Here is a 16,121-nt window from a genome sequence, read left to right as displayed (position 1 = left end):
CCCAAATCACAGGCTAGGACCAGGTCTGCCTCCATTCAGCATCACAGGGGTAGAGGTACGAAGTTAACTAGTGGTAATCCGCGTGTGTAATGTAGATTTCTGCGTGTGGGGTTGAACCACGGTGTGCAGGTGGTTTACTAAGAGAGATGTGTAACTGGGCGGCAGGTGAGAAAGTGTTGCAGACTCCCTGTTTAAATGAGGGTTGTGCATGTGACTGGTTTGCAGTATGTTTGGAAACAAAACATGACCGACAGCACAGAGATCTGACTGACACAGAAGACTGCTTTCAAAATAAAAGCATCGTGCACTGACCTGAGATGGGTCCAATCATTTGCTCCTGTTACTCTAAGAAATCCAGATACAGAAAAAAAAACCCAGCGTGTTTGGTCTCATTACTGACTGCAGAGTGCGTAGAAACCTAATAACAGTGTCCATCTGGCGACATGACATTTAGGACTTGGACAGAACATCTGGATCCCAGCTGTGACACGCAACATCTGTCATCTGCAGGTATGTGTGACTCCTCTCCACATCCATCTTGAGTTCCTCCAACATGCTGGATAATCCACATGTTCTGATGATTGTTTCCTCGGTCATTCCAGAAATATTCCCACGAGGGTGAAAAACGCGTCTCCTCGCTTTGTTTCCACGCCTCTAACTGCAGCCATGTGCACAATGACACACAGCCTGTCTGCACTTCCTTCTGAAACCTGGTAAATATAGATGCAGTTTCTATCAGCAACATTGATCTCAGCTTTGATAGATCACATTGCAGCTGCTGCATTAATATATTTACATGTTCTCCTGCCAACAGACGCAGAATAACATGTGAACGTCCCATATTGCATATTCATTGTGGCAGACTGGAGGCAGACATGCTGTTTTCTACCTTTGAAAGATGCAACCTTCAGTGTTCTGTTAGTACACAGGATTTTAGGACATGTTTTAGTACATGTAAATCTTTAGTAGATCAGGCCTTAGTGTGAAAACATCCGGGCCTCCATGTCAGACTGCTCAGAGTCTCGTTTGTTACTGTGCACACAGAGCCGGCCGTGAAACTTTTCATGCAGTTTGTGATCTATAAAACACAAACTTCAGGGAGAATGTGCTGGCCCTCCAGCTGACTCTGACCCATGCGTACGCTGCTTTTGGTGACAGGAAAACTGCTGACGCAGACGGAGATGGGGAACTGAAGCCACATGGCGTCACGATTCCTCTCAGACATTTTCATTTTACTTCATATCAAGCATTTAATTCAGCAATAATAATCACTTTTTACCAAGTTCTTTTACTGAGTTTGAAACTGAAATGTCAGACATAACGTCACACAAACTACTCAGTCATTTCTAATCATTCATCAGCTGTTCATCGGATTTTGCAGAACAGAGTTCGTCTCCCCATGTTCCTCCAGATGTGGGTAGTCACGTCTCTGTCTGCCTGTCTGATTCTTACATTTCCTCTTCCCCATGTGCTGTGTGTGTGTGTGTGTGTGTGTGTTTCCTCTGCTGACAGGTTCCTAGCACACAGTCATCAACTGATGACTCTTAAGCTGTACATCTTCCTCAGAGCTTCCTTCATTCGGCGTGTTGGACCAGCACCGCGTGCGATCTGGTTTCCAGTATTCTTTGGGATTTTTGTCTAATTGATGTTACCAGGCCTTTTGAATGCGTTGTCTTTTCATAGAAACCGTATTGATCATTTTGTTCGCTGAGCTAATGGAAATACCTCCCCACCCAGCCCTCAGCCACGCCCACCTCCCTCGATTAACCTGACCAGCCATAGATCACCTGTCCGCCTGCTCAGTTTTCCACGCTGACAAATGTCTTTGTACGCTTGATGAAGACAGGTGGGTGGAGCTTCCCAGCATGCCTTGTGTGAGTTCAGTAGCCTAGAAGTCCTGATAGTTTATCCAGTAGTGCAGAAAATGGTGAACATATTCCTGTCATGCGTACGAAGTCTTTCTCAGCGAGGACTGAAATCAGAAAGACTTCTGTTAACGTGTCCTTTAAAGGTCCCGTATGAAGCTAAAGGTGACAGTCATGTGACTCCATATATCCTGTGTATGAGGGACACAAAGCAGAAAAATCTCCCACTTCTCTCACTGGCTCGTCTTTTCACCTAATCGTTCCTCAAACAGACGAGTCCGACATTGTCCCTGTGACTTCACCGCCACTGACCAACTCCCGGCTGGCAGCGCCTCCCTCTAAAATGTTCTACATTTTATACATATTTAACATGTTATACATGTATAACATGTTATACCTGTTTTAACATGTTATACATGTATAACATGTTATACATGTTTTAACATGTTATACATGTATAACATGTTATACATGTATATACCTGTTTTAACATGTTATACATGTATAACATGTTATACCTGTTTTAACATGTTATACATGTATATACCTGTTTTAACATGTTATACATGTATAACATGTTATACCTGTTTTAACATGTTATACATGTATAACATGTTATACATGTATTACATGTTATACATGTTACATGTTATTTATTATACATGTATAACATGTTATACATGTATTACATGTTATACATGTTACATGTTATTTATTATACATGTATTACATGTAATACATGTATAACATTTTATACATGTATAACATGTTAAACATATCCAACATGTTTATTACTTCCCAGAAGCCAGCATGCTCAACCACCACCATCATACTTGTACCAAAGAGGTCTGACTCATCAGCTTTAAGGAACACCGACTCAGCACACACACCAATTATCATGCAGCACTTTGAACAACTAGTTGTGTCTCCCATCAGAGCAACACCCTCCCCCAGCCTGGACCCATTCCAAGATGCATACCGAGCCAACTGGGATGCAAGCTGTGCTGCTCTCATCCACCTGAACACTACAGACTCGTATGTTTGAAAGCTTTTGAAAGTTTGAAAGTACTCGACTTCTGCTCAGACAGGCAGGACCCATCATGTGCACCTTTGACCTTTTCCTTGGCATCCTGATCAGCTGTGTTACTGTCTGGTTCAGGAGCTGCAGAGAGCTGACCAGTAAAAAATACACAGCAGCACAAAGGGAACATAGTGGGACAGATTGTTGGTAATACTATACTTAGTATATTACATTATACTATACTATTTATATTACATTATACTATACTTAGTATATTACATTATACTATACTATTTATATTACATTATACTATACTATTTATATTACATTATACTATACTTAGTATATTACATTATACTATACTATTTATATTACATTATACTATACTATTTATATTACATTATACTATACTTAGTATATTACATTATACTATACTATTTATATTACATTATACTATACTTAGTATATTACATTATACTATACTTAGTATATTACATTATACTATACTTAGTATATTACATTATACTATACTATTTATATTACATTATACTATACTTAGTATATTACATTATACTATACTATTTATATTACATTATACTATACTATTTATATTACATTATACTATACTTAGTATATTACATTATACTATACTATTTATATTACATTATACTATACTATTTATATTACATTATACTATACTTAGTATATTACATTATACTATACTATTTATATTACATTATACTATACTATTTATATTACATTATACTATACTTAGTATATTACATTATACTATACTATTTATATTACATTATACTATACTATTTATATTACATTATACTATACTTAGTATATTACATTATACTATACTTAGTATATTACATTATACTATACTATTTATATTACATTATACTATACTTAGTATATTACATTATACTATACTATTTATATTACATTATACTATACTATTTATATTACATTATACTATACTTAGTATATTACATTATACTATACTATTTATATTACATTATACTATACTATTTATATTACATTATACTATACTTAGTATATTACATTATACTATACTATTTATATTACATTATACTATACTTAGTATATTACATTATACTATACTATTTATATTACATTATACTATACTTAGTATATTACATTATACTATACTTAGTATATTACATTATACTATACTATTTATATTACATTACACTATACTTAGTATATTACATTATACTATACTTAGTATATTACATTATACTATACTATTTATATTACATTATACTATACTTAGTATATTACATTATACTATACTATTTATATTACATTATACTATACTATTTATATTACATTATACTATACTTAGTATATTACATTATACTATACTATTTATATTACATTATACTATACTATTTATATTACATTATACTATACTATTTATATTACATTATACTATACTATTTATATTACATTATACTATACTATTTATATTACATTATACTATACTTAGTATATTACATTAAACTATACTATCTATATTACATTATACTATACTATTTATATTACATTATACTATACTATTTATATTACATTATACTATACTTAGTATATTACATTATACTATACTTAGTATATTACATTAAACTATACTATTTATATTACATTATACTATACTTAGTATATTACATTATACTATACTATTTATATTACATTATACTATACTTAGTATATTACATTATACTATACTATTTATATTACATTATACTATACTTAGTATATTACATTATACTATACTTAGTATATTACATTATACTATACTATTTATATTATATTATACTATACTTAGTATATTACATTATACTATACTTAGTATATTACATTATACTATACTATTTATATTACATTATACTATACTTAGTATATTACATTATACTATACTATTTATATTACATTATACTATACTTAGTATATTACATTATACTATACTTAGTATATTACATTATACTATACTATTTATATTATATTATACTATACTTAGTATATTACATTATACTATACTTAGTATATTACATTATACTATACTATTTATATTACATTATACTATACTTAGTATATTACATTAAACTATACTATTTATATTACATTATACTATACTTAGTATATTACATTATACTATACTATTTATATTACATTATACTATACTTAGTATATTACATTATACTATACTATTTATATTACATTATACTATACTTAGTATATTACATTATACTATACTTAGTATATTACATTATACTATACTATCTATATTACATTATACTATACTATTTATATTACATTATACTATACTTAGTATATTACATTATACTATACTTAGTATATTACATTATACTATAGTATTTATATTACATTATACTATACTTAGTATATTACATTATACTATACTTAGTATATTACATTAAACTATACTATCTATATTACATTATACTATACTATTTATATTACATTATACTATACTATTTATATTACATTATACTATACTTAGTATATTACATTATACTATACTTAGTATATTACATTGTACTATACTTAGTATATTACATTATACTATACTATTTATATTACATTATACTATACTTAGTATATTACATTATACTATACTTAGTATATTACATTAAACTATACTATTTATATTACATTATACTATACTTAGTATATTACATTATACTATACTATTTATATTACATTATACTATACTATCTATATTACATTATACTATACTATTTATATTACATTATACTATACTTAGTATATTACATTATACTATACTTAGTATATTACATTATACTATACTATTTATATTACATTATACTATACTTAGTATATTACATTATACTATACTTAGTATATTACATTAAACTATACTATCTATATTACATTATACTATACTATTTATATTACATTATACTATACTATTTATATTACATTATACTATACTTAGTATATTACATTATACTATACTATTTATATTATATTATACTATACTTAGTATATTACATTATACTATACTTAGTATATTACATTATACTATACTATTTATATTACATTATACTATACTTAGTATATTACATTAAACTATACTATTTATATTACATTATACTATACTTAGTATATTACATTATACTATACTATTTATATTACATTATACTATACTTAGTATATTACATTATACTATACTATTTATATTACATTATACTATACTTAGTATATTACATTATACTATACTTAGTATATTACATTATACTATACTATCTATATTACATTATACTATACTATTTATATTACATTATACTATACTTAGTATATTACATTATACTATACTTAGTATATTACATTATACTATAGTATTTATATTACATTATACTATACTTAGTATATTACATTATACTATACTTAGTATATTACATTAAACTATACTATCTATATTACATTATACTATACTATTTATATTACATTATACTATACTATTTATATTACATTATACTATACTTAGTATATTACATTATACTATACTTAGTATATTACATTGTACTATACTTAGTATATTACATTATACTATACTATTTATATTACATTATACTATACTTAGTATATTACATTATACTATACTTAGTATATTACATTAAACTATACTATTTATATTACATTATACTATACTTAGTATATTACATTATACTATACTTAGTATATTACATTATACTATACTATCTATATTACATTATACTATACTATTTATATTACATTATACTATACTTAGTATATTACATTATACTATACTTAGTATATTACATTATACTATACTATTTATATTACATTATACTATACTTAGTATATTACATTATACTATACTTAGTATATTACATTAAACTATACTATCTATATTACATTATACTATACTATTTATATTACATTATACTATACTATTTATATTACATTATACTATACTTAGTATATTACATTATACTATACTTAGTATATTACATTGTACTATACTTAGTATATTACATTATACTATACTATTTATATTACATTATACTATACTTAGTATATTACATTATACTATACTTAGTATATTACATTAAACTATACTATCTATATTACATTATACTATACTATTTATATTACATTATACTATACTATTTATATTACATTGTACTATACTTAGTATATTACATTATACTATACTATTTATATTACATTATACTATACTTAGTATATTACATTATACTATACTATTTATATTACATTATACTATACTTAGTATATTACATTATACTTTACTTAGTATATTACATTATACCATACTATCTATATTACATTATACTATACTATTTATATTACATTATACTATACTTAGTATATTACATTATACTATACTTAGTATATTACATTATACTATACTTAGTATATTACATTATACTATACTATTTATATTATATTATACTATACTTAGTATATTACATTATACTATACTATTTATATGACATTATACTTTAATTACTTTATTTATATTATATTATATATCATCCTATACTTTTTATATTACATTATACTATACTATACTAACTATATTACATTATACTATACCATTTATATTACATTATCCTCTACTATTTATAGTACATTATACTATACTATTCATATTACATTTTACAATATTATTTATATGACATTATACTTTAATTACTTTATTTATATTACATTATACTATACTATTTACATGACATTATACTTTAATTACTTTATTTATATTATATTACATTATCCTATACTAACTATATTACATTATACTATACTATTTATATTACATTATACTATACCATTTATATTACATTATACTATACTATTTATATTTCATTATCCTATACTTTTATATTACATTATACTATACTATTTATATTACATTATAATATATAACTATATTAAATTATACTATACTATTTATATTACATTATACTATACTAACTATATTAAATTATACTATACTATTTATATTTCATTATCCTATACTTTTATATTACATTATACTATACTATTTATATTACATTATAATATATAACTATATTAAATTATACTATACTATTTATATTACATTATACTATACTATTTATATTACATTATACTATACTTAGTATATTACATTATACTATACTTAGTATATTACATTAAACTATACTATCTATATTACATTATACTATACTATTTATATTACATTATACTATACTATTTATATTACATTATACTATACTATTTATATTACATTATACTTTAATTACTTTATTTATATTATATTATATATCATCCTATACTTTTTATATTACATTATACTATACTATACTAACTATATTACATTATACTATACCATTTATATTACATTATCCTCTACTATTTATAGTACATTATACTATACTATTCATATTACATTTTACAATATTATTTATATGACATTATACTTTAATTACTTTATTTATATTACATTATACTATACTATTTACATGACATTATACTTTAATTACTTTATTTATATTATATTACATTATCCTATACTAACTATATTACATTATACTATACTATTTATATTACATTATACTATACCATTTATATTACATTATACTATACTATTTATATTTCATTATCCTATACTTTTATATTACATTATACTATACTATTTATATTACATTATAATATATAACTATATTAAATTATACTATACTATTTATATTACATTATACTATACTAACTATATTAAATTATACTATACTATTTAAATTTCATTATCCTATACTTTTATATTACATTATACTATACTATTTATATTACATTATAATATATAACTATATTAAATTATACTATACTATTTATATTACATTATACTATACTATTTATATTACATTATACTATACTTAGTATATTACATTATACTATACTTAGTATATTACATTAAACTATACTATCTATATTACATTATACTATACTATTTATATTACATTATACTATACTATTTATATTACATTATACTATGCTATTTATATTACATTATACTATACTTAGTATATTACATTATACTATACTATTTATATTACATTATACTATACTTAGTATATTACATTATACTATACTTAGTATATTACATTATACTATACTTAGTATATTACATTATACTATACTATTTATATTACATTATACTATACTTAGTATATTACATTATACTATAATATTTATATTACATTATACTATACTTAGTATATTACATTATACTATACTATTTATATTACATTATACTATACTTAGTATATTACATTATACTATACTATTTATATTACATTATACTATACTATTTATATTACATTATACTATACTATTTATATTACATTATACTATACTTAGTATATTACATTATACTATACTTAGTATATTACATTATACTATACTATTTATATTATATTATATTATACTATACTTAGTATATTACATTATACTATACTATTTATATTATATTATACAACACTTAGTATATTACATTATACTATACTTTTTATATGACATTATACTATACTATTTATATTACATTATACTATACTTAGTATATTACATTATACTATACTTAGTATATTACATTATACTATACTTAGTATATTACATTATACTATACTATTTATATTATATTATACTATACTTAGTATATTACATTATACTATACTATTTATATTATATTATACTATACTTAGTATATTACATTATACTATACTATTTATATGACATTATACTTTAATTACTTTATTTATATTATATTATATATCATCCTATACTTTTTATATTACATTATACTATACTATACTAACTATATTACATTATAGTATACTATTTTTATTACATTATCCTATACTATTTATATTACATTATAGTATACTATACTAACTATATTACATTATACTGTACTATTTATATTACATTATATTTTAATTACTTTATTTATATTACATTATACTATACTATTTGTATTACATTAATTACAGTTCTTTACATAACATGATACCAGTGTCGGGCAACTCCGGTCCTCGATGGCTGCATTCCTACACGTGTTGGGTGTTTCCCTGCTTCAACACAGCTGCAGCAAATCAGTGGGTAATTAGCAGACCAGTGCAGTTGGATGTCAAGCTCCACAGCAGTCTGCTAAACAAGTCTGATGTGAGTCAGCTGTGTTGCAGCAGGGAAACACCCAACACTGCGGCCCTCGAGGACTGAAGTTGCCCACCCCTGCATTATACCATAGTATTTATGCACCATGAGCAGGAGACCAGCGTTCTTTAGGATAGCTGTGTATGTCCTTACGTACTTCAGAAACCTCTTTGTGTAAGTTAGCTGAGAAAAGTCAAGTTCCATTTGACATCAGATCCAGAAGACGAAGGAAAGGTTCTATAAAACTTGGAAACTGCATTTTATTCACAAGATCTGGAGGAAGTTTGGATGATTTCTAACTCTGTGTGTTGATGTGAATATGTGGGAGCAACTGGTGTCATGGTGGGCATTATGGCCTCACATCATGCCTGGGTTCTCTCCGGCTTCCTCCCACGTTCTAAAGACATCCATGTTAGTTCAACTGCTAACTCTAAATTCTCCCTCGGAACGAATGTGACTTTTGTGTTGGCCTATGATGGACTGGCGATCTGTCCAGGGTGTACCCTGCCTTTCGCCTGATGATTGCAGGGATAGGCTTCCCTGTGACCCCGTTTGGACTAAACAGGATAGAAAATGGATGAATGTGAAAACAACACAGTCGCAGACAGTTGTAAAACTAAGCACCATCAGCATCTACTGCATCATTTTAACAAGTATGTGTGTGTGTGTGTGTGTGTGTGTGTGTGTGTGTGTGTGTGTGTGTGTGTGTGTGTCTGTGTGTGTGTGTGTGTGTGTGAGAGCCTCAGTCTTACCAGCGATGACATGTGGGATGGAGGTGACGTTGAGTTTTTGCTCTGAACCTTTAACGCCACCTTTCGGGTCCTGCATCTCCACCACCATGGCCTCCAGCTGGAAGCAGAAGTGAAAACTGTTTCTGTACAGATGGAGCGTAAACATTTCTATCAGGACTAAAAAGAACTTTAACCTCAGTGTCTTGATGTTTGACAACGTTTTGTCATGTCCACAGTCCTGCGTGTCGGGATGTTTCTACTGGCCTTTCTGGAGACTCAACTTTTCATCCTCTTGATGTTTCTGATAGTAAAAAGCTTCTTAGTGAGGCTTTGATGCTGAAAGTCACATCTGAGTCTGTCAACACTCAGAGGTTCCAGACCTGGTGTTTTCCAACACTGACCCTCTTCCCTTCGCATCCAAACAGAGTCGTCTCAGCTTTGTCTTCACGTAACTGTAGAAAATTCTCTCATCCACGTCTTTATTTGCTCCAAACACTGAGACAGTATTTAATCTGGTGACAAAGACACATGAAGTTGTGTCGTCTGCATTACTGTGAGAATCAGTGATAAAGTTCTGTGGCATTTCGCCCAAAGGAAGTAGATACAAGTAGAACAGAAGAGGTCCAAGGACTGACCCCTGAGGTACTCCACAAGTCATGGCCACTCGCTCACATTTGTAGCTGCCAATCATTACAAAATAACTCTTCTAAATAGGACCTGAACCAGTTATGGACCAATCCAGAAAGTCCTGTGGGAATAAAGAGTGGTCTTACTGTTCAGAGTCTGCATGTTCTCCTCGTGCATGCGTGGGTTCTCTCGAGGGTTCTCCCAACCACAAGACATACATGTTAGGTTAGGTTTGCTATGGCTAATTTATCACTAATCACATGTAGGTCGATTTGGATAAAAGTGCCTGTCAAATGATTAATATCTAGAATAGAATAATGTTAGCCAACGCGGTCCATCCCCAGAGCTTCTAAAACACTAAAGCATCTCACAACCAAGCATCCCGCCGTGGAGAGACAGATACTAGACATTTTCATAAAGATTCAGAAACATCTGTCACATCTGGGGACTCTTAATATACTCAAATAGAAGTTATTCTTTTAAATAAATTGTTTAAATAAAGGTGTTTTATTTACAAATAAAATTATTAAAAATTCATTTATCCATCTCCATCCATCCATCTTCTGCCGCTTATCCGGGGTCGGGTCGCGGGGGCAGCAGCCTAAGCAGGGAAGCCCAGACTTCCCTCTCCCCAGCCACATTTGCCAACTCTGTGGAGGGGATCCCGAGGCATTCGCAGGCCAGCCGAGAGATATAATCCCTTCAGCGTGTCCTGGGTCTTTCCCGGGGTCTCCTCCCAGAGGGACGTGCCTGGAACACCTCACCAGGGAGGTCCAGGAGGCATCCTGACCAGATGCCCGAGCCACCTCAACTGGTTCCTCTCGATGCGAAAGAGCAGCGGCTCTACTCTGATCTCCTCCTGGATGACCGAGCTCCTCACCCTATCTCTAAGGGAGAGCCCGGCCACCCTGCGGAGGAAACCCATTTCAGCCGCCTGTATACGAGATCTCCTTCTTTCGGTCACGACCCACAGCTCATGACCATAGGTGAGGGTAGGAACGTAGATCGACTGGTAAATGGAGAGCTTCGCCTTCTGTCTCAGCTCCTTCTTCACCACGACAGACCGGCGCAGAGTCCGCATTACTGCAGACGCCGCACCGATCCGTGTGTTGATCTCACGCTCCATCCTTCCCTCACTCGTGAACAAGACCCCGAGATATTTAAACTCCTCCACTTGAGGCAGGACCTGACTCCCGACCCGGAGAGGGCAATCCACCCTATTCCGGCTGAGGACCATGGTCTCAGATTTGGAAGTGCTGATTCTCATCCCAGCTGCTTCACACTCGGCAGCGAATCGCTCAAGCGAGAGCTGGAGATCACGACCAGATGAAGCCAACAGGACCACGTCATCCGCAAAAAGCAGGGACCCAATCCTGAGGCCACCAAGCCGGATCCCCTCAACACCTCGGCTGCGCCTAGAAATTCTGTCCATATAAGTTATGAACAGAATCGGTGATAAAGGGCAGCCTTGGCGGAGTCCAACCCTCACCGGAAACGAATCTGAATAACTACCGGCAATGCGGAACAAGCTCTGACACCTGTCGTACAGGGACCTGACAGCCCGTATAAGGGGGTCCGGTACCCCATACCCCCAGAGTACCCCCCACAGGAGCCCCAGGGGGACACAGTCGAACGCCTTCTCCAGGTCCACAAAGCACATGTAGGCTGGTTGGGCAAACTCCCATGCCCCCTCCAAGACCCCAAAGAGGGTATAGAGCTGGTCCACTGTTCCGCGACCAGGACGAAAACCACACTGCTCCTCCTCAATCCGGGATTCGACTATCCGGCGGACCCTCCTCTCCAGGACCCCTGAATAGACCTAACCACGGAGACTGAAGAGTGTGATTCCCCTGTAATGGGAACACACCCTCTGGTTCCCCTTCGTAAAAAGGGGGACCACCACCCCAGTCTGCCAATCCAGCGGTACTGCCCCCGATGTCGCAATGCTGCAGAGGCGTGTCAGCCAGGACAGCCCCACAGCATCCAGAGCCTTAAGGAACTCCGGGCGGATCTCATCCACCCCCGGGGCCTTGCCGCCAAGGAGCTTTTTGACCACCTCAGCGACTTCAGCCCCAGAGATAGGAGAGTCCACCCCTGAGTCCACCAGCTCTGCTTCCTCATCGGAAGACGTGTTGGTAGGATTGAGGAGGTCTTCGGAGTACTCCTTCCACCGACCCACTACGTCCCGAGTTGAGGTCAGCAGCTCCCCACCTCCACTGTACACAGTGTTGATGGAGCACTGCTTCCCCCCCCTGAGCCGCCGGATGGTGGACCAGAATCTCCTCGAAGCCGTCCGGAAGTCTTTCTCCATGGCCTCGCCGAACTCCTCCCATGCCCAAGTTTTTGCCTCGGCAACAGCCGAAGCCGCATGCCGCTTAGCCCGCCGGTACCCATCAGCTGCCTCCAGTCCCACAGGCCAAGAAGGCCCGATAGGACTCCTTCTTCAGCTTGACGGCATCCCTCACTGCTGGTGTCCACCAACGAGTCCTGGGATTACCACCACGACAGGCACCAACGACCTTACAGCCACTGCTCTGGCTGGCCGCCTCAGCAATAGAGGCACGGAACACAGCCCATTCGGACTCAATGTCCCCTGCCTCACTCGGGACATGGTTGAAGCTCTGCCCGCCTCACTCGGGACATGGTTGAAGCTCTGCTGAAGGTGGGAGTTGAAGCTCGCTCTGACGGGGGACTCAGCCAGACGTTCCCAGCAGACCCTCACAACACGTTTGGGCCTGCCAGATCTGACCGGCTTCCTCCCCCACCATCTGAGCCAACTCACCACCAGGTGGTGATCAGTTGACAGCTCCGCCCCCCTCTTCACCCGAGTGTCCAAGGCATGTGGCCGCAGGTCAGACGATACGACTACAAAGTCGATCATCGAACTGCGGCCCAGGGAGTCCTGATGCCAGGTGTACATATGGACACTCTTATGTTGGAACATGGTGTTCGTTATGGACAATCCATGACGAGCACAGAAGTCCAATAACAAAACACCATTTGGGTTCAGAGGGGGGGGACCATGCCTCCCAATCACTCCCCTCCAGGTCTCACTGTCATTGCCCACGTGAGCATTGAAGTCCCCCAGCAGAACAATGGAGTCCCCAGAAGGAGCACCCTCCAGCACTCCCTCCAAGGACCCCAGAAAGGGTGGGTACTCTGAACTGCTGTTCGGCGCATAAGCACAGACAACAGTCAGGACCCGTCCCCCCACCCGGAGGCGGAGGGAAACTACCCTTTCATCCACCGGGGTAAACCCCAACGTGCAGGCACCAAGCTGGGGGCTGATGAGAATGGCCACACCTGCTCGGCGCCTCTCACCATGAGCAACTCCAGAGTGGAAGAAAGTCCAGCCCCTTTCGAGGGTTCTGGTTCCAGAGCCCAAGCCATGCGTCGAGGTGAGTCCAGCTATATCTAGCCGGAACCGCTCAACCTCGCGCACAAGCTCAGGCTCCTTCCCCACCAGAGAGGTGACGTTCCACATCCCTAGAGCCAGCTTCTGCAGCCGGGGATCGGACCGCCAGGGTCCCCGCCCCTTGCTGCCGCCCAGCTCACATTGCACCCGATCCCTACGGCTCCTCCCGCAGATGGTGAGCCCACGGGAGGTGGGGCCCATGTAACCCTTTCGGGCTGAGCCCGACCGGGCCCCATGGGCGAAGGCCCACCAGACGCTCGCTCTCGTACCCCACCTCCAGGCCTGGCTCCAGAGGGGGGTCCCGGTAACCCGCGTCCGGGCAAGGGAACATTCATGCCCAGGTTGGTCGTCATCGTAGAGGTCGATGAGCCGTGCTTGGTCTGGTCCCTCCCCTAGACACCTGTTTGCCATGGGTGACCCTACCAGGGGCATAAAGCCCCCGACAACATAGCTGCTAGGATCTTCGGGACACACAAACCCCTCCACCACGATAAGGTGACGGCTCAGGGAGGGGAGGTTCATTTAATTAGATTTTAAATGTACTTTATCACCGCATCAGTTCCCTCTTTGTTCCCCTGTAGCAAAATCTAATATTTAGTAGATTTATATTTTTATATTTTTATATTTAGTAGATGTTTATATGTGAATGGACTAGTTTGACCAGTTTTTTTCTGGATAAGTTGGGCATCTGTGTAAGTAAAGTTAGAAACCCTGGTCTAGAACTTACAGCACTGGACACCAAACCCTGAACCTTTACCCTGAATGCCAAACCCCGAACCCAGAATTCCAAATTCTGAATCCTGAATGCTGAGCCCTGAACCATTAATACAAAACCAGTCTAAACCCTGAACCCAGAAGCTAAACCAGAACAGCACACATGATCTATCAGGAGGTTTTTACAGAGCAGGGAACAACTTCTCTGTTAGGAAAACATCATGTTCTAAACTTGATCCGATACTGTTCACCTTCCAAATGCTTCCTTTAGGCCACACTATGAGACAAGGTGGTGTAAAGTTACATTCTATGCAGATGACACTCAGCTATGAGGTCCATGGACTTCTGGTTATGCTGTCTTGGTAAGGCTGGCCATCAATCCTCTTAAACTAATTCATTAGATATTATTATATGCCTTAATGCTTTAGTAGCAACACTACTGGATATCATGCCACCAAAAGACACTAAACAATGCCAACGATCCAGTCAAGCAGCCTCACAAG

General features: G+C 34.2%; 1 protein-coding gene across 1 annotated transcript in view; it reads right to left on the bottom strand.

Moving 5' to 3' along the window:
• Positions 1-16,121, bottom strand: part of rgs9a (regulator of G protein signaling 9a) — a gene marked incomplete at both ends in the record, with an annotated part of 82,981 nt that overhangs the window by 62,843 nt on the left and 4,017 nt on the right. Inside the window, one exon of the mRNA XM_079252459.1 lies at positions 10,884-10,980. Coding sequence (XP_079108585.1) covers positions 10,884-10,980 — 97 coding nt within the window. The remainder of the gene's footprint in view (positions 1-10,883; positions 10,981-16,121) is intronic.

The sequence above is a fragment of the Telmatherina bonti genome, assembly GCF_933228915.1.
Source record: "Telmatherina bonti genome assembly, chromosome: 14".
NCBI lineage: Eukaryota > Metazoa > Chordata > Actinopteri > Atheriniformes > Telmatherinidae > Telmatherina > Telmatherina bonti.
Note: the sequence above shows the minus strand (reverse complement) of the source record. Positions and strands in the feature narration are given on the sequence as shown.